The 22,675-nt window shown below is 46.4% G+C and overlaps 1 protein-coding gene across 7 annotated transcripts in view; it reads right to left on the minus strand.

The window, feature by feature from the left end:
• Positions 1 to 6: 6 nt before the first annotated feature.
• LOC107264558 overlaps positions 7 to 22,675 on the minus strand; it is a 74,250-nt gene continuing 51,581 nt past the window's right edge. For all 7 annotated transcript variants that reach the window (XM_025082360.1, XM_025082362.1, XM_015732947.2 and 4 more), the window contains 3 exons: positions 15,891 to 17,595; positions 15,596 to 15,791; positions 7 to 579 (listed from right to left, as the gene is read on the minus strand). In XM_025082360.1, the coding sequence (XP_024938128.1) occupies positions 15,599 to 15,791; positions 15,891 to 17,521 (1,824 nt within the window). In that variant the 5' untranslated portion in view covers positions 17,522 to 17,595 and the 3' untranslated portion in view covers positions 7 to 579; positions 15,596 to 15,598. The remainder of the gene's footprint in view (positions 580 to 15,595; positions 15,792 to 15,890; positions 17,596 to 22,675) is intronic.

A 22,675-nucleotide genomic window follows, 5' to 3' on the forward strand; every position in this document is an offset into this window, starting at 1 on the left:
GGGGGGGGGGGTGAAGAAGGGGAAGGTTGGTCGGGTGGGGAGGAGAAACAGGTCGTTTCAAAGGGATGAAGGAGAAGGGGAAAAAGAAAAGGAAAGTAAGTCGTGCGGTAAAACGAAGAGATCCCGAGGGATGGGAATGTAAAGAATAACGATGCCAGGAGTGAAAAACGTGTAAAGCCGCGAGGTACGCGCGTCTACGCAGGAATCGATTTAGCGATTGAAAGACGAAAAGAAAAGAAAACAAACAAATAGAAAAAAAAAAAAAGTTAAAAATGACCGTTCTTTTCGGTGGACGTTAACAGTTGAACCCGGAGAGTTCGAATGGCTCGCGTTAACGATGCGTTAGAATGTTAGCATTAAAGTGATGTAAAGGAGATGGAAGGAAACGAAGAGGGGAAGGGATTTATAATGAAATGTTTCTTTCATAACGATCGGGTGGGTTCTAGCCTACGTATTCCCCTTTATCTCGGTCCTCGTTGAGCTCTGGCTACGAAAATTTTGATTAATCGAAGACGTGAGAGATCCGCGTCGCCCTTCGTGGAGCGCTCGGTGCCTTCTTCGACTCTTCGTCGGTCGAATCTGTAAAAGAAATAAAATAATCATCAGTTACAAGTTCGACACGAGATAACGAATAATGGCTGCGATACAGGAGACAGAGTACGTGTAATAAATGGCTGAGGGACTTTGATGGGAATATTCGGAGCAGGTTTTAGCGCGGTGCTAATACCTGAAAAATACGTGTACTGCTAGAGGAGAATAGCTGCGGGCGATGATTTAGTATTAAAGATCCCTCCGGGAAAATGAAGTCCGACCGCTCACCGGATGATCCAGTCGAATGAGAATCGAGTTGATGGAACATCAGGCGTGTGGATAACGAGGCAATGGCGATTCGCACGTCGCGAAAGAAAAGGGGCTAATGCGTGGCTTTGCCCGATACATTATAATGAGTTGATGCGCGGAGAGCACCTTGTGGCTAATAATTTCATATAATTTAATAAACACGTCCTTGCTTCTGTGCGCAGACATAGTGGGTCGGTAGCTGTTATTATAGACAGTTTGATGGTATCTTACCAGTACGTAATGATAACAGTGACTACTGGCTCCCGATTACGGGCAAACGTGAATGGCTACGAGTCGGACGGAAATAGAGGCGTCCTGTGCTATTGCGAATTAAGCCTGCGGCGCGTCATTGGGATTGCGAATTTCATACGAATTGGAACTGAACGAGCTTGCCATCCTTGCCAATCTAACCCCCTGCAGATCACCGTGCCGAATCAGCGATTAATTGTATATGAGTGAAGAAAAACCGAATTTCAGATTTTTGTAAAAAAAAGTCATACTGGAGTATAATCTACTTGAGCACGAAGAAGTTAATGCATTGGTTTGTGAGAGAGAGAGAGAAAAAAAAAAGTGGGAAAAGTAATACAGGGAGTCCTGATAAAAAGGTAATAAAAATAATGGCTATGGCCACTGTGGCTTCTCTCCTTATCGGGAATCGCTGGGACTGATCAGAGTAAAAAAAAAACAGTCAAGACCCAGCCAAACCTTAAATTGCCATTTGGTCCATGTACTTGTATACGTACAGTGAATCTTGGATGCTTAATCGAATCTCTGGGGGAAAAGATGCTTAATTAAATTCGACGCTGCTCAAACTTAATTGGCGCCGCCGGCGACGATTTCAGATTACGAAGGAATTGGTCGATTCGTTTAATAGTCACTGTAATGATATATCTATATATATGTTGGTATAACTATATACGGCTCTCACTATTCTATAGTGTGTCATATGGGATCAAGAACACTTTTGATTATCACGCAATTCTCATTGTCAACGGGCTTACACGTGTGTAACGGTTAGACGAGCGAAAGAGTGCGAATCACCCCCGAGTGATTTCAAGATTATTGACCCTGGTTTTTTTTCACTGTAAACCACAAACGCTTGATCACGATGTGTTGGCTCTTTATTTGCGTCGCCTGAAACCAAGTTTATTGACTTTCTTACGTGGAACGTGGATATACGCAGTAGATACTACACGTGATCGGGCATTGTGAATAACGTTTGCCAAATTCGGCAAGCTTCTCAAGAGTCAAACCTGCTATGAAATTACAAAGCTATTATAATTCTTAATACGGACAATACAAGGTGCACGAGTATAGTAAGTTTTTATGGATTCACCGTGTGTAACTCCTGTCTCTTCCGCTAGGGGCGTAAAGTGCTGCCATCTCGCGGGACTCTTTGCAGTTCGACGTGCATAAAGGAATTTTCCCAAAAGTCAGAGAAAGAAGGAGGGTCTTCTTGAACGGAAACCGCTGAGGTTCAAGGACAACGCGGAAAGGGTGAGGTAGTCGGAAGACCGAGCCCCTTTATTATACGGACGATTACGACAACAGCAACAATTCGAGTAATAGCAACAATAAGAACTAAGAGGCCGGACGTAGCACTTGGTGCCGGACCACCTTTCTCCGAAACAATAACCCTTAGCATTATTGCCATCCATGTTCACACAATGGCAAAGCTCGTGCATACTTATTATCACATAGAGTGCGTTTCAGTGACGTAGACATTTCATATATTAAGAGCACGTGGATGGTATTACCAATACCGAAGAAAACAATTTTTTATTTAACGAACGTAATGCAATTTGAATGAAGAGACTAATAGATTTGAAAAAAAAGGTACCATAACTTTGATCGTTAAAATAAATTTGGAATACGTAAGAATTTGTAGAGCTGAATGAAAAATATTGAATATATGTAGAACGAGTTTCTAAATTTCCTCTCTACGCCATTGTACGGTAGATAGAACCACAAGGAGGAACAAAGCGACCCACGCTGTGGGTACCGTCATATTCATATCCATATGTGAACCTAAGGGCACCGGTGGACTGGGACGATAGTAGATACATCCATGAGGTAAAGCTACATCCACACGGCGAGTCATCGGAGATTCTCACAGAGCCGTTCGTAAATCGACCTTTGTGACCCTAAGCGTCCGGCCCCTCCAGGAATGCAGGAATACACCGAGTAAGGAAATCTAGGATGATTCTTGAAAAATACGTAAGGAACACGTTACTACGCGAAATCGAAAGTAAAGAAGAAAAAAATTAGCCATGAAGAATGAAAGCTGTACTCTTCCATTAAGTTAAGGGCGTTGTCTACGGTACGTCGCGTTTTATGATTAACGGTAATTACACGAAAAATAAAATATTACCGACAGCCATAATGGCTATGCAGGGTCCTGCGAAGATGCAAAAACGGAAATAAAAGGATTCATTGGCACGAGGAGCTACAGAGTCTCGAGGTAGATATAGACACTCATCGGAAACTTCAAATGTAGTTTTAAATAAGAGTCTCGTATGAAATACTATGGCAGGTGCAACAATGGATTCATTATTGAAACTGTGCAGTGAACGCCGACGAATACTTCAAGCCGGGATAAGGTCAATGACCCACCTGACTGAAGAGGCGCACACGTGCCCAAGCAAAATACTTACTCACACGTGAGTCAAAAATGTATTGTATTCACCACTGCCTGACTTTGCACAGTGAGTTATGTCTGAAGGCGTTCACGAAAATTTCCGTCCCTTATCCAGAAGGTCTGAGCGAGCGAATATTACATGCTAGACCAAGCGTTACGGAAGTGGTTTGAAATATTTTTTAACCCCCCCGAGAGAGAAAGTGCTTTGAAAAATGTTGACTCGTAGATCTTCTACAATACCGCAGATTCCTGCACTAGCGATGCACTAGAATTCAGTCCTAACCTGTGCGTATACATTTCAGTCAATAATTCCACGATCGAAGGACAAAGGCCATTCGAGTGTAATCGTCCTGCCAAAGGGATGTCGAAAATAAATGTCTATGGCATGTCTAATTTGTAACTAAAAGAAGAACCTACTTACAGAAATACAGTAGCTCGATCCAATAATCGTCGTATCCAAGAGAATGTTTTCTAGAAAGCGTGCAACGGTTCGACAACTGCTTTTAGGTTATGCGCACGTTCCTATTTCACTGTGACGGGCAACCATGGGATCTTCTCCACTCGATATCACTGGGTCAGTTTACTAGTTCACTCGAGAATTCTAGTCAGTGCACCGCGTCGTAATACCAAACGGCTATCCGAGCATGAATTCGTCCAGCCATTAACCCAGAAAATAGAACGGAATACTGCAGCGCCACGAGCTCTAGTTTCGTAGCGGCCGCACGGCGTACTACGATAAAAAGTCCGCGTGATTTTGAATCGCATTTAAAGGTAAAATTGATCGAATCAGCTATAAACAAAAAGTATCCCAGTTTCGTTTGCGCAGATTCTCTATTGTCTCTAAACAATTTATACCGGTGTAACATCAGGACGTAAAAGTTTACGAGATAATGAAAGCCTCTTGCCGTAGGAGGGGAGGCAGAGGGCGTTCTGATAAAGTGACTATCGAATTATAAGAGGGACAGGCAGGATACGAACCGGTACCAGGCTTCCGGAAACGGTCGCAGGCAAGCAGTCAGACAGCCCGCCCATGGCAGGGTCGTTGCACGCATGCGCTATCGATCCTTCCGCAAAGTGTTACTTCTTTGCTGTTACTTTGTTAGATAAACGCAACCTAATGAGTACAGGAAAACCGAGTATCCGTGCGTATATAGCTCGAGCTCACCGATAGGTACACAGGTAGGCACACCTTGGCAAACGACAGGGACTACAGTCCGGTGCAAAAGTGAGCAGACAGCCGTGACTAAAGAGTCGTAATTTTATTTATTTATAAGAAATATCGAAAATTCTTCGAAGAACGATATTTCGGAGAATACGAAGACTCGGCGGGTCTTCTGTTCTTTGTAAAACAAAAGAAAGATGGCGTCCTATGGGCACTGAGAAGCAGTAACGTCAGACGCTTTCTGGAAGATTTCAGCGGTTCTTCGCGAGCAGCGACGCGTAGGCAGGCGAAGGGAGCTAATATGTCACAGCAGCGTGTATTGTGTCACAGTGCCTTCGGAGTCTAGAACACGACACAAAGCGCATTGTTGCAATCGGCCGACCCAGATCACATGCCGCCGTCGAGTAAGCTGCCTTGCCACTCTGACTGCTCGCTCGCCCGAGTCTTGCCCTGCTTAGTTAGACAGTACAATTTACTTGCGGAGTCTACGTAGGTATATCGTACATAACCTATATCCACAAATTCACTATAGCTACTCAGAGTATGGAAGACGGCTCCGTGCGACCGTAGTTATCTGCTTTAGTGGATAGAAACCAACTGGTTCGACCAATGGAACATCGTTGGTTAATGTAAATCGGAACTTTAAGACGAGTGGATAAGGAATTTACATGAGAAATGGAAATTTACACGTTATCCAAACCAAGTGGAAGAGCGATACTACAGTGGTTAAAAAAAACCGTATATACGATGTGTGTACGTCAAAATGTGAGAGGTTTGCGATGCATTTAATAATCCTAGTTTTATCCTTTGTTGGGTATATACTGAGATTTCAAAGGAATCAAACTAAGAAGAAAAATGGCGATCAAGTCGGCGCTGCTCGCTTATGCACGAACTAGGTAATTACTAGAGTCGAGTTAAGAGGAGAATCTTGTAAGAGTGGTGATGCAACACTAGGGTTTGCATGCATCGCTAAGAAACGTAGCTTGAATCGTGCTCAGAGCGTCTATCGATCGCCACCATTCCCTCAGCTGGAGACTATCGAAATCGAATGTGATCCCGGTGCGAGACTCTCGAGCTATCGAGACACGATCGTGTCTCGTCGATATAGAACCTTCTAGAACGATCTTGGTCTGAAACTGTAATAATTCTTAACTTTTCTCAAGATATAGTTATAGCTAAGAGATAAGTATCATCCGAGATGCCATAGCGACCGTGAGAGTCCTATTTCCCGGTAGAAAAACTTATGAATTGAATGGACGAGCCGTGTGCTAGATTTTCAATTGTAATACCGACTTAAGGTTTCTTTGCAGCGTCTCACGCATCCTGCGACAATAGCGGCGAGAACGAGGTGACGGCAATGACGATGCACCGGGCGAGACAATGCGTGGCGAACGTAATTCAGGAGTTCAGTAGATGGCGCGAAGGTCGCCGTTAATCGGACCGCAATTACAATCGCTGGTTACAACAGGTGCAACTTCGTGCGAGATCCTCAAGACGAAGTGGGATCTTTTGACTGGGGTTCGTGCAACCTCAAGAAAAGGAATCGCTCCTCCGGGGATGGGGCCGATGCTGATAATTAAGGACAGCTGGGATGGCAATTTTGCTAGAGGACGCGTCCACAAGACGATCTACTCTCTTGCCAGGGAGGATCGGACGAAGCGAACGAGAAAAGAGAACGAGAGACAAAGCCGTTGTTTATATACACTCGGGATTTTCAGTGTGCATTGGTGTGCACGGCCCCCTTATTGGGTGTTCAGGTCTAAACCCAACTCGTAAGGTAACCATGTATATACGTCAGGGACAAAGCCACGACCATTTCCAATGAAGTGGGTACCACGAAAGCTAGTTCGTGACTTCGGGCTACCCGAGGCCCACTGTTGAAGGATTTACCGTTGACTAAGAATCATCGTCGGGCAACAACATGCCACGCCACGCCACGCAAGGATAAAGTGCCTGTTGCACGAAGGCACCGCAAAAACGCGGAAAAATCCTGATGGGATAAGAAGCGCGCTCAACAAGCCCAGATTAATATGGGGAAGAAAGCGTGCTGTTGGCTGGATGCTGCGTAGCGATGGATACAAACTGATCTAGAAAGAGTCCCATTGGTCCGAACCGAGTGCGATGAATAATTCTATTGAAAATTCTTATTAACGAATCTCATCCTTGACCCTTTATTTTGGCTGGTATTAATTTTTGGAAAAAAAAATTTTTCATTAAATTTTAATTCATTTTTTATTTCATTTTATTATTAATCTTGCCATCCTACGACCACACTAATCGAATCACGTGTACCAGACGTCAAGAGGCTGAGCTGTCGTGTTCAGGACTCTTTTGTCCCAGGTCAATCGCTCGTACGACAGGCAGACTCGATCCTAGCGCCAACCCTCTCAAGCCCACTTGCACGATACCCGTAGTCCTCGCTCTCTCCTATGGGTTTTGCTCGGCGGCCAACACGCCGTGGCTCGACCGCGTTTTGCCACGAACGCCCGCTGAATCGGTGCAACATTGTGCATAGCGGCACGGAGGCGATTAACTTTATTAGATATCGGACAAAAATAGATCGCATTGCTTAAGTGTTCCGAGGAGGTAAGCGATCCATAGGTGGATCGGTCGATCGTTTAAAGTCATTTGACGCGTAAGCTATGAGCGACGAAGGATCTCGAACGAGAAGCACCTATACCTAGTACCCAGTAACTTTTTTTTCACGTAACGTCAAAAAGTTTTTCAGCTCGTAGTTACCTAATCATGCCGAGTGACGTTGGTAAAGGAGATAAAAATAATTACCCTGGATCGATTAAGCGTGAGAAAAAATTTTCTAACAGACATCGATCCTTCCGCTATACCATTATTCTGCATTACAGTACCGAACGCCGAAAGTATCTAAATCCTTAGATCCTACCGATCAATTCACGATGCTGGAGACATTCGGTTCGTCGAACGCGTTCGACCACTTTTTTTTTTTTTTTCAAACCGTGCAGTAACGGTTCCGCTCTGCGGGACCATGCCAACCCATTCCAAAGGTACGTTACGCCATCGTACGCGTGCTTCCATTTTCAAACTGATGGTCCATCGACGCTTAATCGATCGTCGATATGTTTGTCAAACTTTCCGTTTCTATTCGAATGGGATATACATATATAGCTTTGAAACATTTTCTCCGTCCGAATGAATATTCTCCCAGCAAGTCTTACCTTGATAGAATTCGAATTTTAAGAAATTTGTTCGCATGACGCGCACGTTCGTAGACGTCGCTACACCCACTAGCGAGAGAAGCATAGAGGGTCCGTCGATATATTAGTTATGCTCGAGGCGAAGCGAACTCACTGCCAAGGCGCAAGGCGTGGTCTCTGTCCCTTCAGTTTGCCTTAGCCTTTACCTTTGCCTTTGCCTTTGCCTTTGCCTTTGCTTCGTATATTCCTTGGTACCTTCGTTCCTTCCATCGACTGGTTCACCTCCGCTCCGTGGCTGGTAACAACTAACAAGCAGCTGTCGGTAAGGGGCTTGGCGACAATAACCCATGCATTTTATATGTTCTGCATTGCAATAGTCCTTAAAGGTCCGTGCACAACGTACAAATATACTATAACGCTCGTTCGTTACTTCTCGTAACGTCTCGAAGCGTCACTTTAGGCAATTCCAATACGAGACACGTGCTTTGTCCGTGCGATTAAAATAGTAATTGAGGCAAAACAAAAGTGAAAATCCACCTTGAGTCCCATGAATTGATAATGCGATTGGTCACTCCCGTTTTCACCATGAAAGCGACACGTCTCGTGACCGTCGCAACGTATACGTCCTTACAAGAAATAACGGCGTAATTGCTCGAGAGACATGGCCGCAGGAAATTGGGCCATTTTGTCGAGAGGGAAATTATCGGCCACGCGCACTGCGATTCCCTTAAAAGTTCAGCGTGGATTTAAGTAACGATGGCTCCGAGGTAGTCGCGATAAATATCGACTAATTGGCGAAGTGTCGTATGGAAACGTGCCCCGTAGCGTGTTCCGTAGGGTCTACGCCGAAAGGGCCTGTGCGCATGCGCGCCGATAAACATTCCGCGCAGAAAGTGAATAGCCCAGCAACGACAAGGTTCGTCCGATTGCGTAAGGAAGCATTCGACGAGTAGAGACGTATTTGAATTAATTTTATCTTCACGTTATTTTCACTGTGGAAACCTTCGAGTTAATCGATACACGCCGTAAGGCGAGCCCGAAGTTAACGCCGGATCGTTAGACTTCTTTTGGCTAATGTATAAACAACGTTCTTTAATGAGTTTTCAAAATATCTACATAACAGACTTATAGGTTATGTACGGTCGGGTTATAAATCATAGGTGGCGTCTTGGTCGTTGCCGCGCGTTACGGGCATTACGGAAATTCTAAACTACCAGGAAGATACAGATGGATGGTTAGATTCTCCAGGTGCGTTTAATGCGTTACGCGTCGAGGTGCCTGAAAATAAGTAATCGCGGTTAAGAAGAGGTTCCTCGCGTTTCCAGTATCCTCGAGGAGGAAGACGCTGCTCGACTTTCTTTTTTTATCATTCGTTGAAGCACGTAGAGCACCAGTGGCTGATGGGGCCGGGGTGTCCCGTTATAAAGGATATTACGAGTACCGTCGCCCGGAGCGTCGATCCTCCGATTAGAATATCGATTAATATCGATTCGTATCGACTATGTTTCATAATCGCACCTGGCAACAACAGCGACGCGACTTCCCTTCGTCTGCTCGGACGGTAACAAGTTCGAAGTATACATGGGACTTTTGCGCGGGAATTTTGAATTTTTTATCCATACGTATAAAATCGTTATATTTTTCTCCGACGATTCCCACTGCAGTATCGCACTTCGATCGGCCTTTCGACTTTTCCCCGAAGACAATCGTCGATCCTTCTTAACGCGGAGCGCGTATCTAGTGAAATGTATGTCTCGTTTATTTGACCCGTCCAGTAGGCAATATAGGCGGTTTCGTTGTGGATAGACAAAAAAGAAGTTCCTCCGAGAAAAAAGCTGAAACAGCTGTTAAGCAAGTCGCGTAATACGGTAGATGTGTTCGTGCACACGATAGACACGAGGCCAATACACCTTGCGAATTCGATCCAGTCATTTTTACAAAGCCGAAGTGATTCGGTAGTTTCCGCCGTTCCTCGTATCTTCCTACCCATTCCAATGACGAGCATGACTCCGTAAGAATCGCGCTAACGTTAAAGTGTCATCGCATTTCACTCGTAATCCCGATTTCACCTGATTTCGCACGGCCCTCGGATGTCGTTTCGTGGCGGGATCGTTTAATTCGTCAATGTCCCCCCGTCCTATTGTTCTCTTTATCCTGCCTTTTTACATCGTCGCCATTCTTCCCTCGTTGGACATTGAAAATCAGCCAGACGTCCCGCCGTTGTACGCGCATCCTTCGTGACAACGAGACGACAGCGACTAGGACGACGTCACGGCTGGATTTAAATACGTGATTGGAGTGCAGCCACCCGGAGTGAACGGTAAATGACTCCGATGAAGATTGGAGTCCCGTCTTCCGGTACCCGAAGGTATCCACCTACGCGACGAAAGAACCCGAGCCAGAAGAGACATGAAAATTGATTAATTTCACCATACGAAACGACACTGTAGGATCCTTCGTTCCTCCGGTTAGCTGCTGTCAGACTGTGCTAATTACCCAGGACGCCGATCAGAGTACACAAAGTAAGGATCGTATAACCTAGTTCAACGTTCATCCCTGACACCTGGTTACCACCACTGTATTTACAGCTAATGGAATCACGAGGCCATTACTGGTTCGTTATAGAAGCTTCTAGAACAATTTATGACAGTGGTAAACGTAATTGAACGAAGCGTGCTGGTGACGAGTGCGACAATCGCGTACCGTTTTCCTTCCCAGGGTGAGGATCGTAAAAGATCATGGGACTTGCCGGCGTCTCGGTTTCTCTCGGTGTTTCCCGTCGAGCGAGAGAGAGACGAAGATCGGTGGCTCTCTCGGAGACGAACTTCGGTCTCTCCAGGGAGAACTCTTGGAACGTGGAACGGTGATCCAGCGCGCGAGTGGCAGGTACAGAGTGCACGGGGATTGCCATAGGCTGCCCGTGCAGTCACTTTACCGCGACACAGCCATAAACATCATTGAATATAGAGACCACCCACACGCCACACTTCTCGGAACCATTCGAACACTTTTACAACGACGATCGTCCCTCACGGTATCCCTTCTGTTTGAAGCCTGCGCCATTGCATAATAAATTTACATCCACGTGGGGCCTCAAGGATGTCCCAGGTGACTCCTGGCGATCGATCCAGTTGGCTATGGATCACCTCCTGGTTAGCTTGCTGACTTACTACGCGTCCTACGAAACTGCCACTAATGTACTTGGGACCGTCGATTTCACCCGGGCTGCTCTTGAGGCGGTGGACGTTGACGAATTCGCTGGTCGACTCCGTATCCTTTTCCTCTGACGTCACGAGTCTTCGTCAGGTGGAAGGATCAGGCGGAGGTGACTTCTTCCGAGTGGATCCATACGCGCGGGTTAAAAGGATCGCGATCCTTACTGTAGCGATATAGTGCACCTTGGGTATTACCGTTTCAGGATAGAAGAAAGGGTTACCAACCTTGGGAGAATCGATCGCGAGGAAAAAAAAATGTATTCGAAGCCGTACAGGAGGAACTGAGTCTTGGCGCTTATCCGCGTGCTTATTTTAAAGAATCGTATCGTTAACGTTCCAATTATGGCTACTACCTGAGTTACGACCTTATGTCCATTTTATAATCGGCTATTCACCCACCGCGTGCTTCCACAAGAAGCGCAGAGCGGATGTTTAGTACCACGTCACTTTTTTAATCAGTCCAACCCCAGCCAACCCCCCGGCTCCCTCGGGGCCGTTATTTATCAATCATCCGGCCAGACGACAGGTAAAACATTTCTGTTATACCTGCTAGCGCTGGATATTATTGATGATTGAGAACAGCTGATCGAATTCCACTCGTAATCATTGTCTGGTCTAAATGTTATTTTCGAAAACCACTCGAATTCTCAGAAGCCGGATGAAGAACCGGTATCTATTAGCTGTGCCGATATTACCTCTACGCTAAGTGCATACACACATAGAATACACACTGTAAGTATAGAATTCCATTTTTTTTTCTTTTTTTTTTTGTACAGAAAAAAAAAGAAAAATTTAGTCTCAGTACTCTCACTTCCCGTTTGCCAAGTAAATTTGCACTATTCTCAGTAATTGCTTAACCTCCTAGCACTTTACTCTAATGAGAGTAGTACCGGTCGATTTTGAAAATAAAAAAAATAAATAAACAAAAGAAAGTATAATCTGCGCCGTTGCTCAAACACGAGCACAGCAAGTACATAAATTTCCCAGAGGCTCGTAAAGTCCGTAAGAACTTGTGGCTTTCTTGGCTAATAACTCCAAGAGACAAAAACTCATCTCAATCTTAACAATGTACCCATCGGCATCCTCCGTCCCGGGCAACCAATCTCTCGTCTAATTGTAAATGGAAAACATTGAATAGTCAAAAGTCGCACGCGATCACACTCGATCAACCGGACGTTACGAGCCCTTGCCCAGGTACGGTACCCGCAGTGCCCCACGATACCATAGTACTTGGGAATAGTGAAATGACGGAACGCAGTACTGTGCCAGTAGTAATAATAAAGTGGTAGTGGTCGCGCGTCACGGTCCAACGGGCGGATCAACCGACCGTACGACCGTGTAGCTACTGGTCTCCGCCCACGCAAAATCCTATACCTACGTACACGTGACGCGTGCATATACACAAGGTACAAAATTTTTTTGAGGTTATCAACGAGTGAAATATCGATCGGTCATTTCGATCCAAGGTTCCATCGTGCGTCTCCAGAAATATTTCTGACGACACCGTTTCCGGTACAGTGGCGCGCACGTGTGCACTTTTCAGGCAACGTCGACCGAGGGAAAGTCCATGGATCGATTCCGCGTCTGCTGCTACTCGTAAGCGAATGATATACGTAACATACGAGCACGTGTCATTATAAGTTGTTGATGCACCGACTTGCTATTCCTCCCATTAAAGAGCGCCGTGAACCGCCTGGCAATGGGCCATTAGAAACAGTGGAAAGCGAGGCAGATCGCTTTGCTGGACTTCCCACCGTTCAGGAAGACATTGCGGGAAGCTCTTATAACATTGACGAAGGTACCTTTCGATAAAATCGTTCAAAGGGCACGTTGAATAATTTGGGAAAAAATATCTCTCGACCAATACTAAAATCCAAATTCAGTTTGACCGTAGTAATTAACGTCGTAAAATATAAATGCTAGTAAGAGATAACAATTTCATGTGAAAGTGGAAAATGAGCTTTGCTCCTCTTTCGCTGGACCATCGATGCCTATCTCAGTGTACCAGTACGCGTAGGTGTGACGGCTAAGAATCGAACATCGATCGTCGATCGTATATGAATTCCCTTGGCTAAAGTCAATACACCAGTTGACGATTTAAAGCATTTGCTATACATGTGCCTTTGGTCGAGTCAGTGAACCGGTGGCCCGCGTGCTTGTTTAGGAATCCGGTTTTCGAGGAGGCCCGGCGACGTCCGTGAGCGTAAGACCCAAGCGAAATATACCCACGAAGTTCTCAAGAAAATTTTCGGAAAACGTCGTCCTGGCCTATTACGTATCGCGGTATGCTATACGGCACAGTTTGTCTGCAGTATGAACCCACCTTTAAAGCATAATGATTACGTTGACCTCCACTAAATATTCTAATGAATGCAGAACCTCACGAGGATCGATGACCCCTCTTCGGTATTCGGTAAGAATTCTTTTCTTTGTACTCTCGTCGTAATCGCGTAAAAAAGGTAAAAAAAAAAAGGGGGTACCCTATAGATACTCATCCACCCAATGACCCAGAATTAAATCCCCAGTTTTCGTCTAGCTCCGTGATACCCAAAAAGCCTCGCGTGTCCTGCGAGTCAAAAGTAACGCGATTTGGTAGGTGTAGCCGTACACGGTTTCGCAAAGGACAGGAGAAGAGGATTAAAAAAAAAGAAGATGAACTCAATGGCTTCTTCCTTGTCGTAAGCGTCGTGCACGTACATGGCTTTAGCTCGCAAATGGGTGAAAAAATGACAGCAGTGAGTCAGGACGACATAGCGAGCCCACTGGGACGAGAGATGATGTAGGCAGACAATAGAATAGGAATACCCACAATGTTATACAGAGGAGACAGACCCTCGTATAATTTATGTGCATGCGATGTATGTAAGATTCGCCGATAAATATGTATGATTTCGGACATGTTATACAGTGCGAGAGTGAGAACTGTGATGCAGGGATCCTTAACGGATGCTGAGAACGTTGCGACACCACGAGGAGCTTTCCCTTGTCCGGGACTGATACGTATTCTCGGGCCAGAGTCGTTACTCATCGTGAACCGACTATAGATTTAGGTATACCTTCGGCATCCAACCTTCGGTTGATAATAATTCAACAGGAAATTCAACAGGTCATTTCTGTAGAAGACGAGTCGGTTCGATTCAGTTTCTTCCATCCGCGGGGTGACGTGTTTGCATTGACATTAACAAGCGCCATTATCACAGCTTGGCGAAGATGAGTTTGCCAGGTACGAGGGACCCGTCACTACCAGAGAGTCTTTTCGCTGAACAGGGTTCTGTTTGAACAGTTGACAGCTGACCCAGGTCTGACCCCCCCGTAGAGACCTTGCTAATTTCCACATCCTGGGAACGTCGACCAGTTTTCAAGATGGATTTCATGTGTATATATGTATACACGAGATATATATATAACAGGTGGAAATTCTAGTTTGACAATCGAGTCTTCCCAACGTAAGTACGTCAAATTGTCATCGTCGAATTGAATTTTCGCTGAAGCAGCTAAAAAATTGAAAATTATTTTTTTATACCTCCTTCGTCATTTCGTTTATCTGCCAGCGTGCTAACGCGAATATCCCGGATGCGGGAGGACGTCGTACCGGGTACAGGGAGGAAGTAAATCCGCTTTCGCTGAAGTCGGACTTGCGATCTGTAGGAAACTGCGAGAAACGTAATGAGGATTTACTAGGTGATTGAGGTAATTGGCGAAAGGGAAATTCAATTGTTTATATTCGGGATTTTTAAGAAACTTTCATAGACGCGCTTCGGGATGATCTTTCGACATCGTCGTCCGGGCTGGTCAAGTTGAATGGATTTATAATCCAAGGAGAGGCTACGGCTTCTACGGAACGGATGTGCCACGTAATCGGGCGCAATTTACAACTTTCTCAGATGCTCGAATTACGGGAGTGGTCGGTAGCTATACAATTGGATAGAAGTTCGGTAGAAATCGTCGTTGCAATAGAACTAGGAAACAATGGAACGAGGAAGTTGAGTCGAGTGACTCTAGACTATTGGACATTGTAAATATATCTGTTTCGACGTTCATTGCGACGACTTGAAAATTTCCAATCGTTCGATTATCCGCTTTTATTTGCCATCTATACAGCATCCGCTAAAATCTTCCAGCGATCGTCCGTGGAAAAGCGTTAAATAATTTTATAACGTCGGTTCTACGAGATAATAGATAACGGTAAGGGCTCTTTTTACCAAGAAGATTACCCAATTTCTCATCCATACGTACTACGTGTACGCGGAAGAGACACGTAACACGTAACCCAGGTAAAATCGTTAAGCGATCGTCGAGGCAGCAACTGTCCATTAAATGATTTGTAGGACGATGAGCGATAATCGTAAAGATTTGCAGTAATGAGAATATAAACCGTACCGAGGATGAGAAAAATCGAAGATCGATATACGAGTGGCTGGCCTTGGCCAATTTCAACCAAGCGAATGTAATTCCTGTGAATTTATGATTCCTGGAAAAGGTATAAAGATCGTACGGGTTAAGATTGGCCTGGCTCCCCGTTGCAGGGATGCATTGTTAGGTACTAACAATAAGACAAAGGACTACTTACGAGTTAGAGGTAGAGCGTGCCGACGCGCCGGGGCGCCACGACGGTAACGGCGAGACGCGGTCCGCACTTGGTCGGGGGTAGCGGTGCCGTCGTGTTTGTCGGTGGCGTTTCCGACCTCGGACAGCCAACGCCACTTCCGCCTCTCAATTCCCAGACCAGATTCGTCAGTGAGCGTGGTCTGCTCAGGCGGCGTGATCTTATGAAGAAAAAAAAGGTCACGTTATTAGGACAGAAGCGACTTGAATATTTAAATATAAAAGGTTACAACTTGTCGAGAAGTTAATTATGTAGTGACCTCTTTTCCGGAAGTTTAGCACCAGCCCCAGAATCCCCAGACGTGCGACCACCCGAATGACTCGAGTCCAGGGTACCGTCCAGCTCCATAGCTTGCTGAAGGTTGGTAAGGCTCTTGTAGCGAATGTTAAAGAGTGGTGAGCCACCCTTGTACCCGGGTGGCGTTTCCTTGAGCGGGGACGCACTCTTCTGCCTCATTAACGGACGACCCCTCTGGGTACCGCTGTTCTTTACGTAGAGCTTAGCCAGGGGTGGCTTCTCCACTCGTGGCATTGGCGTCTCCTTGACGGCACGTCGCGTCCTCTTCTCGGCTTGGATCTTCTTCGTAGGTATCGTCTCGATAGGCGGTGGCTCCGGTCTGTCGTCCAGGAGCGGCGCGATGGTCACAGTGACTGGGGTCAACGGGGGGCTACTGCCCGCGCTCTCGTATGGGGACCTCACGCTTTTCGGAAGCGGCGCAAATCCTCGCACGTAGTCGTAAATCTGATCTATCTCGTCGTAGTCTTCCGTGTACGAGGGTGGCACCCTGTTCTCGTCCTTATAGCTGTGACTGTGAGTGCTGTGACTGGTCTGATGATGATGATGATGGTGGTGATGGTGCCTATGATGGTTCGCACTGTCGGAGCTGGCAGACCTCCTGAGGAATCCGCCGCTTCTGCTCTGTCTTGGCTTGCTCTCGCCCAAGCGTCCGTCCAGGACATGGGCTCTGTCGGCAACGTCGGCCACGAGACGGGAGGCACGGTCGACGAGTCTAGTGAATTCCTGCATAGACCTCAGCACCTCCTCGTTCCTGGCTTTGACCAGCTTCAAGGGCGCCGCCAGTGGTAGCGCCACGGCCGCACCCTCTCTCTGTAGGGGTAGCGCGAACACGTGCTCCTCCTCGAACGTCGACAGGAGTCTCAGCTCCGGCAGGAAGTGCGACGAGGATTTCAACCCCCGAGGAGGCTGCCCGTGCACCAGTCTCACCGTCAACGGAAGTCTCTTGCTGAGCAGCGCCCTGGCCGTGTGAACTCCACTGATATTATCCTCCCGCGCCAGCGCGCTGAATCTGCCCCTCTGGTCGATCCCCAGGAGTACACTGTCACCGCGGCAATCGACGCACCGAAGGAATCTTCCCCGACCCTGTATCGTGACCTCGCCAGCCGTCGTGATGGTCTCGCCCGCTGCCAACGTCCTCGAACCCTCCGGCACGACCATCCCGGACTCCTCGACCTTGCAGGCGATGCCCCTGACGGTCTCCCTCACGAGAGCACCCTCCTCCGGACACCTACGGGACAGCTCGTTCACCGACTCTATACCCCTCACAGCCCTGCCCTCCTCGCTGAGTATCTCAAAGTATCCCGTGTACGAGTCGGGAATGGCCAGACGCGGTCCGACCCCCACGACCCGTCTGCCTTCCTTGATCTTCACAGCCTGGGCGACGATCTTCCGCCGCCTTCCTGCCGAGACGAGCAGGGCCGTACTCTGCAGACTGGGCGCCGGTAGCGTGGGCACGCCCAGGCCCCCATACTGGCCCTTGGTGATCTTAATGACCGCAGGTAAGCGGTACTTCGAGACGAACTCCCTGAGATACGTGGCCTCTTCGGCCCAGCGCGCTGCAGCCACCACGATCTGCCCGTCAGTGGCGGCCATCACCCGGCTTTGGCGGTGGCCCCTTTCTTCTGCTACTGCTCCTGCTGCTTTGACACTCCTCCGCTATGCCCCATCTGAAAGGATCGCAGGAGACAATTAAATACCGATCAATCTGGAGACACACTGTAGATCGCAGAGAAAATTACTTCATGCACCGCTCATAGTAGACCAATGTCTGTGTCGTGGACGTCGCCGTCACTCGGGCCCAGGTCGCGAATCATGGACACGCGGCTTACGGACCTAAGACCGGTTTACAAGGACTGGACTTACCGTTTACCAACGTCCACGACATGACCCGTAGTCTTTTGACAGGAGCAATTACCCGGCTCCTATTTTCAGCGAGCCAATTAAACCTACGCGGTCCTACGCGACGCGAGCGTCCTCGGACGTCGCGACGACAAAGTCGATCCGACGAGGATTCGACCAGTTCGTGGATCGGCAGTTGTCGCGACGACGTCATCGGCACGGGAATTTGTACGGAACCAGTTAGGATGATTTTTACACTATAAACGTGGTCTCTAGAAGCTCCTTAAGATGGTCCGTAGTCAGTTTCAGATAAGACAGGGGTGACCAATGACCCGGGGCGTCGTGACAGGCGCGCCTCTAGGAAGTCATTCGACACACTCCTCTCTTCTACGACTACTCTCTCTCACTCTCTCTCACTCTCTCTCACGTACACTCTCGCCATCCATTTCCCTACGTCCAATCACCATAGGTACCAGGATACTTATACTGGTACACGAATCCACCTATGTACTCCATGTGTATCCCATAGCCTGTGCCACGTCCACACGAGCGCAATTACCCTTCTGCTCTGTCCTGTCCCTCCTTTATTTATACGAGCTGTTACCGCGCTCGTCCGACTCGCCTGCAAATTGTCCCAGGTTACCTTTACCCGTCCGAACGATCCCGAAGACCCGTGGAAACGAGCCCAGCAAACGTCACTCCGATATCCAGACTGTTTATCGAAACTCCTAGACGCTGGTACCACTGCCGTGTATCCAGGGTGATACGGCTAACGGCGAATTACCCAGGGAATCGAGTCCTTACGTAAAGACGTAACAGCCTCTGCCGGGAAATAGTAATCGCGTTGGCCCAGAGTCGATGCTCCTTGAAGTTCGTAAAAATGAAATCGCCGCAATACGATATGACAGTGCACAAACGATCACGGAACATTCGAGCCGGAGCTGACAGCTTGACAGAGCAAAATTTTACGCGCCGCAATAACAGTTACTCGCGAGGGTTAGAGGCCGCTGGGGCATAGTTGAAGCGTGCACTTCCATTGGATAGCCGCCCGAAGGAACGGGTCCCCGTCTGCTGTTGCGAGTCCCGTAATGCCTGATGAAAAATTCAATTTGAACCTTCAGGTGGATACGCATTGGGTGGTCACTCGTTCGGTTGATGACTGGAGGAATTTCTGTATAGGGAAATTACGTGATAAAATCTTTCTCGAATTGGCTCACTAGGTTAGGATGTCAAACCTGCATCAGGATACTTTTACAGGTGTACCAATCTTCGGGGAAAAAAAAAAAAAACGAATGTCTAACGTTTCCCATTACCAACCGAACTTTGCAGATTGTGCACCGATCTCGGTACAAGTGAAGCATCATTGTTTTGGTTAATTCGAAAACGATTGTAGGAGCTAGCGAGAACGTCGAATGGCGCGAATCACTGAGCGTGCAGCAACGGTTAATGCCGTTCTTTGACGCTAAACGCGGATACTTTCATGTCCTGCGGGCACCGAGTCGCCCTCTTGTAAAAACGCCTTACGCTTTCGAGCAACCAAACTGCAATCGCAAGGTCTACAACAATGCTTCTTCGTAATGGCGATTCTCGTTCGGACAGAGAAAGGCTATTGCGCAACAATGATGATCTCCTTTGCGACCTAATCTCGAGCATATCCCGATATACGTAGTATTTCATACAAAAATTATGAACGAGCTACACAAAGAGTCAAATCAAAAATTTCATCCATACATTCAGAACCGAGTCTAGGTCCCAACTGGGCCAGTAAAGACCCAAGTGGGACCTTGATCCGGCCCCTTGATTTTCATAATAAAATTTTGGGCAGGGTCTGCCACGAGCCTGGTCCAGTTGGTCAATTTACTTCTATGACGACAAACGTATCGAACCGTGACGTCCAAAATATCGAGATAACATTTCTACCGTGTCGCATACCGGAATCGGATCGCAGATTGGGGTGGTTAAAAGTTGGGTAGCCACTTTGCATGGAGGTTAAGTCGATTAATTATACCGGAGAACAATGTTACCGACTTCTTGTCACTCGAGGCTCGCGGCATGCGTTGCGTATAAGGTGGCTTATCGAGATCCATATCTGGATCAAGGATCAACGACATCGATTCCCAAAGGTTAAACGGGAAGGTGTCCAAAAGGGAGAAAAAGTAACGAATGTAACGAAAGTACCACGTACCACGTTGAGAGGTGAAAGCAATCGACGTAATTCGGACATGCCGATAAATCAAATAGCATGGGATTCGTATTGCGTCATCGGTACCCACCCATTTGTCCTATCCAGGCCATATCGATATTGGGATCGGCAAGGATCGATACTTCCGTAGCCATTTTCTATTGTTCACTTGATCGCTTAACATCGAGACTCCTTGCCTAGATGAAATGATACCATCGACCCAGCCACCTGCTACGACAGATACAGATACGCGAAGATCCTTATGTTCCATATAGAAAGCGGGTTACCAAGATGGCGTATATATATATACAAAATATATTATCCATACACGTTATATCTATATACACATTGTGCCCTCCAATTTTTCATACAATTAGGATATAACAAATTAAGACATTGTAATCATCGACTGGCAGCTTCTCCGAGAAGCGCAGAAGCGACTCCGGCAGATTCCACTTGGTCATTAACCAATTACTTTGCTCCACTTAAGTCGAGGATCTTCGAGACGCCCGTCGCTGCCGGACCACGCGTTCCTACGAGAACCGCTCGACATTCTGCCCTTTTTCCAGCATCCCCCAACTCGCCTTACTTCGCTGCACCTTTTGCACCCGTAATAACTTCCTCGTGAACGAGCAAGAACGGCTCCATCCATCATCCACGAGGCGGATGGGGTTCTCAACTGTAACCGAGGTCCCTGTCGAATCTCCGACACGATAAGAAAGACCCAGACTGATGTCAAATGACAGTCACGACCTTTCTTGAGCATCCCAATAATTCAAACTTGCGCAATCGCAAATAAAACCCTTTTTCCACTCGTCTCTCTACACGTAAACGCCAGTACTGTACCTCGGGGCTCCATATCATTGCTCCTGTAGAGATAGGTATGTCGTACGCAGCTTCGTACAGTTACCGTTGTTACGGACGGTAAAATAATAATCGTCGGTAAGGTAGGAATCTACATTATTATTTTTCCTTGCTCGTTTTTCGACATTGAAACTAAAAAATTAATATCTATTACGCTCTAGTACTGGACACAGAGTGGAATGAGCACCGCTTAGTTGGTACGAGTACAAATTAATATTAAATTGAATTATAATGACAGTGTTTACCATGGCGAATCCCGAGCGCAGCATCCAGTCTGCAATGGATGGAGACTCTGCCAACCGCTCGCTCGTCATATTTTATGCAATGTATATTTACCGTAGGTCTGCCGGGTAGATGCCGAGTGCATTTCTCAAAAGTTCTTTTTTGCAAATTGATGGTTAAGCTTCTAATGGGACAAAGGAGAGACACTGCCGCTAGCTCGTTTTTTCGTATTAACGTAACAAACGTGGCTGGACCGAACGTGCTTGTTTTAAAAAAAAATTTAATTTGACAAGCAATTGAATGATTGCAAAAAGATTAAAAATTTTTTGGAATACACTCAAACGCGATATAATTTACAAATAACGCATCGCCGAGAAAGATATTCGTATTTGCTATAAATTCATTCTTTGGTTATCGAGAGACTCCGAGAAATATATGAATAACAATTTAAGACTTTTTAAGTAAATCTCATACTACGATTTTATTTATAAGAAGTCACTCGTGCGCGACAATTCCGCCTATCAGAGCCGTGTGGACGTGACCGCAAATTTGCTGCGTACAAGAATATACGAGACGTGCGTTGTCCGTATAACGAGAATTCGCAACATTTTCGTCCCTGCGAATTGTGAATTCGTGTTTATCGAAGAAATTGAATCACCGCCAAAAAATTGTTTCTCCTATGTTCGGACAAATTTTAACTAGCTAAATAATACTGTGATATATATATATATACATACGAAATCCAATTCATTTTATAGTACAAAATAGTATAAGAAAGCGAAAAGTATTCAATTCGTATTTATAACACAAACCTGTGCAACCGGTAAAGGAGGAACTCGCGTCTTTCTAATACAGCGTCTGTATCTCACCGCGCTCTTAATTACCACTAAACGCCCAAGAACGTGTACGGCCATAGCACTCGGATACATACGGAACACGCTCGCAATTGTTGCACGTCCTGGAATAAGTGTAAGCGTTAATGAGAATATAAAATTAGCCCGCGGCGAAAGCGGCGCAGCTGATAGAGAGAATTAGTGTAGACATACATAAGTGTATATATATAACAACTGAGCCATAAAAGTTCTCTATGGACACTTGGAGACCACCTTAATGATTTCGCTGTAATGAACACTAATTAAATATGTATTGATAACTGTGAACTAGGTCTTATTTCCTATTCAATTCCCGCATATGCATATATATGACTTGATAAATTCTAGCATCTCGGTGAATGGAGTTCTCGAAAGTGTCCATTAAATCGGTCGTATCGAACGTTTCTAACTGTCGCTCGTAAACGTACAGCAGCTGACTCTCACTCTCGCTGCCGATCGTCGACACTTACGGTCAGCCAATTGACTTTGGCATCGATACGACATTCTTTCATTCGACCGTCACATCATCTGGAAAGTTATCTTGCTAATTTTCGACATTTTACGTAAAACTGACTTGACACTAATTTTCGTGTATTTGCGATATCGTGAAATTTTTATCGGAACGAGAAATGAAAAATAAAAAAAAAATAATATACACATACATAAAGAGTAACGATTTTCAGGCCGATATAAAGTTAACAATTCTACCTTGTTACTCCACGGCGGAACGAACCCTAGCAAGACCCACGTGTAACAAATGGCGCCCCC

The sequence above is a fragment of the Cephus cinctus genome, unplaced genomic scaffold (assembly GCF_000341935.2).
Source record: "Cephus cinctus unplaced genomic scaffold, Ccin1 Ccin1_scaffold0013, whole genome shotgun sequence".
Taxonomy (NCBI): domain Eukaryota; kingdom Metazoa; phylum Arthropoda; class Insecta; order Hymenoptera; family Cephidae; genus Cephus; species Cephus cinctus.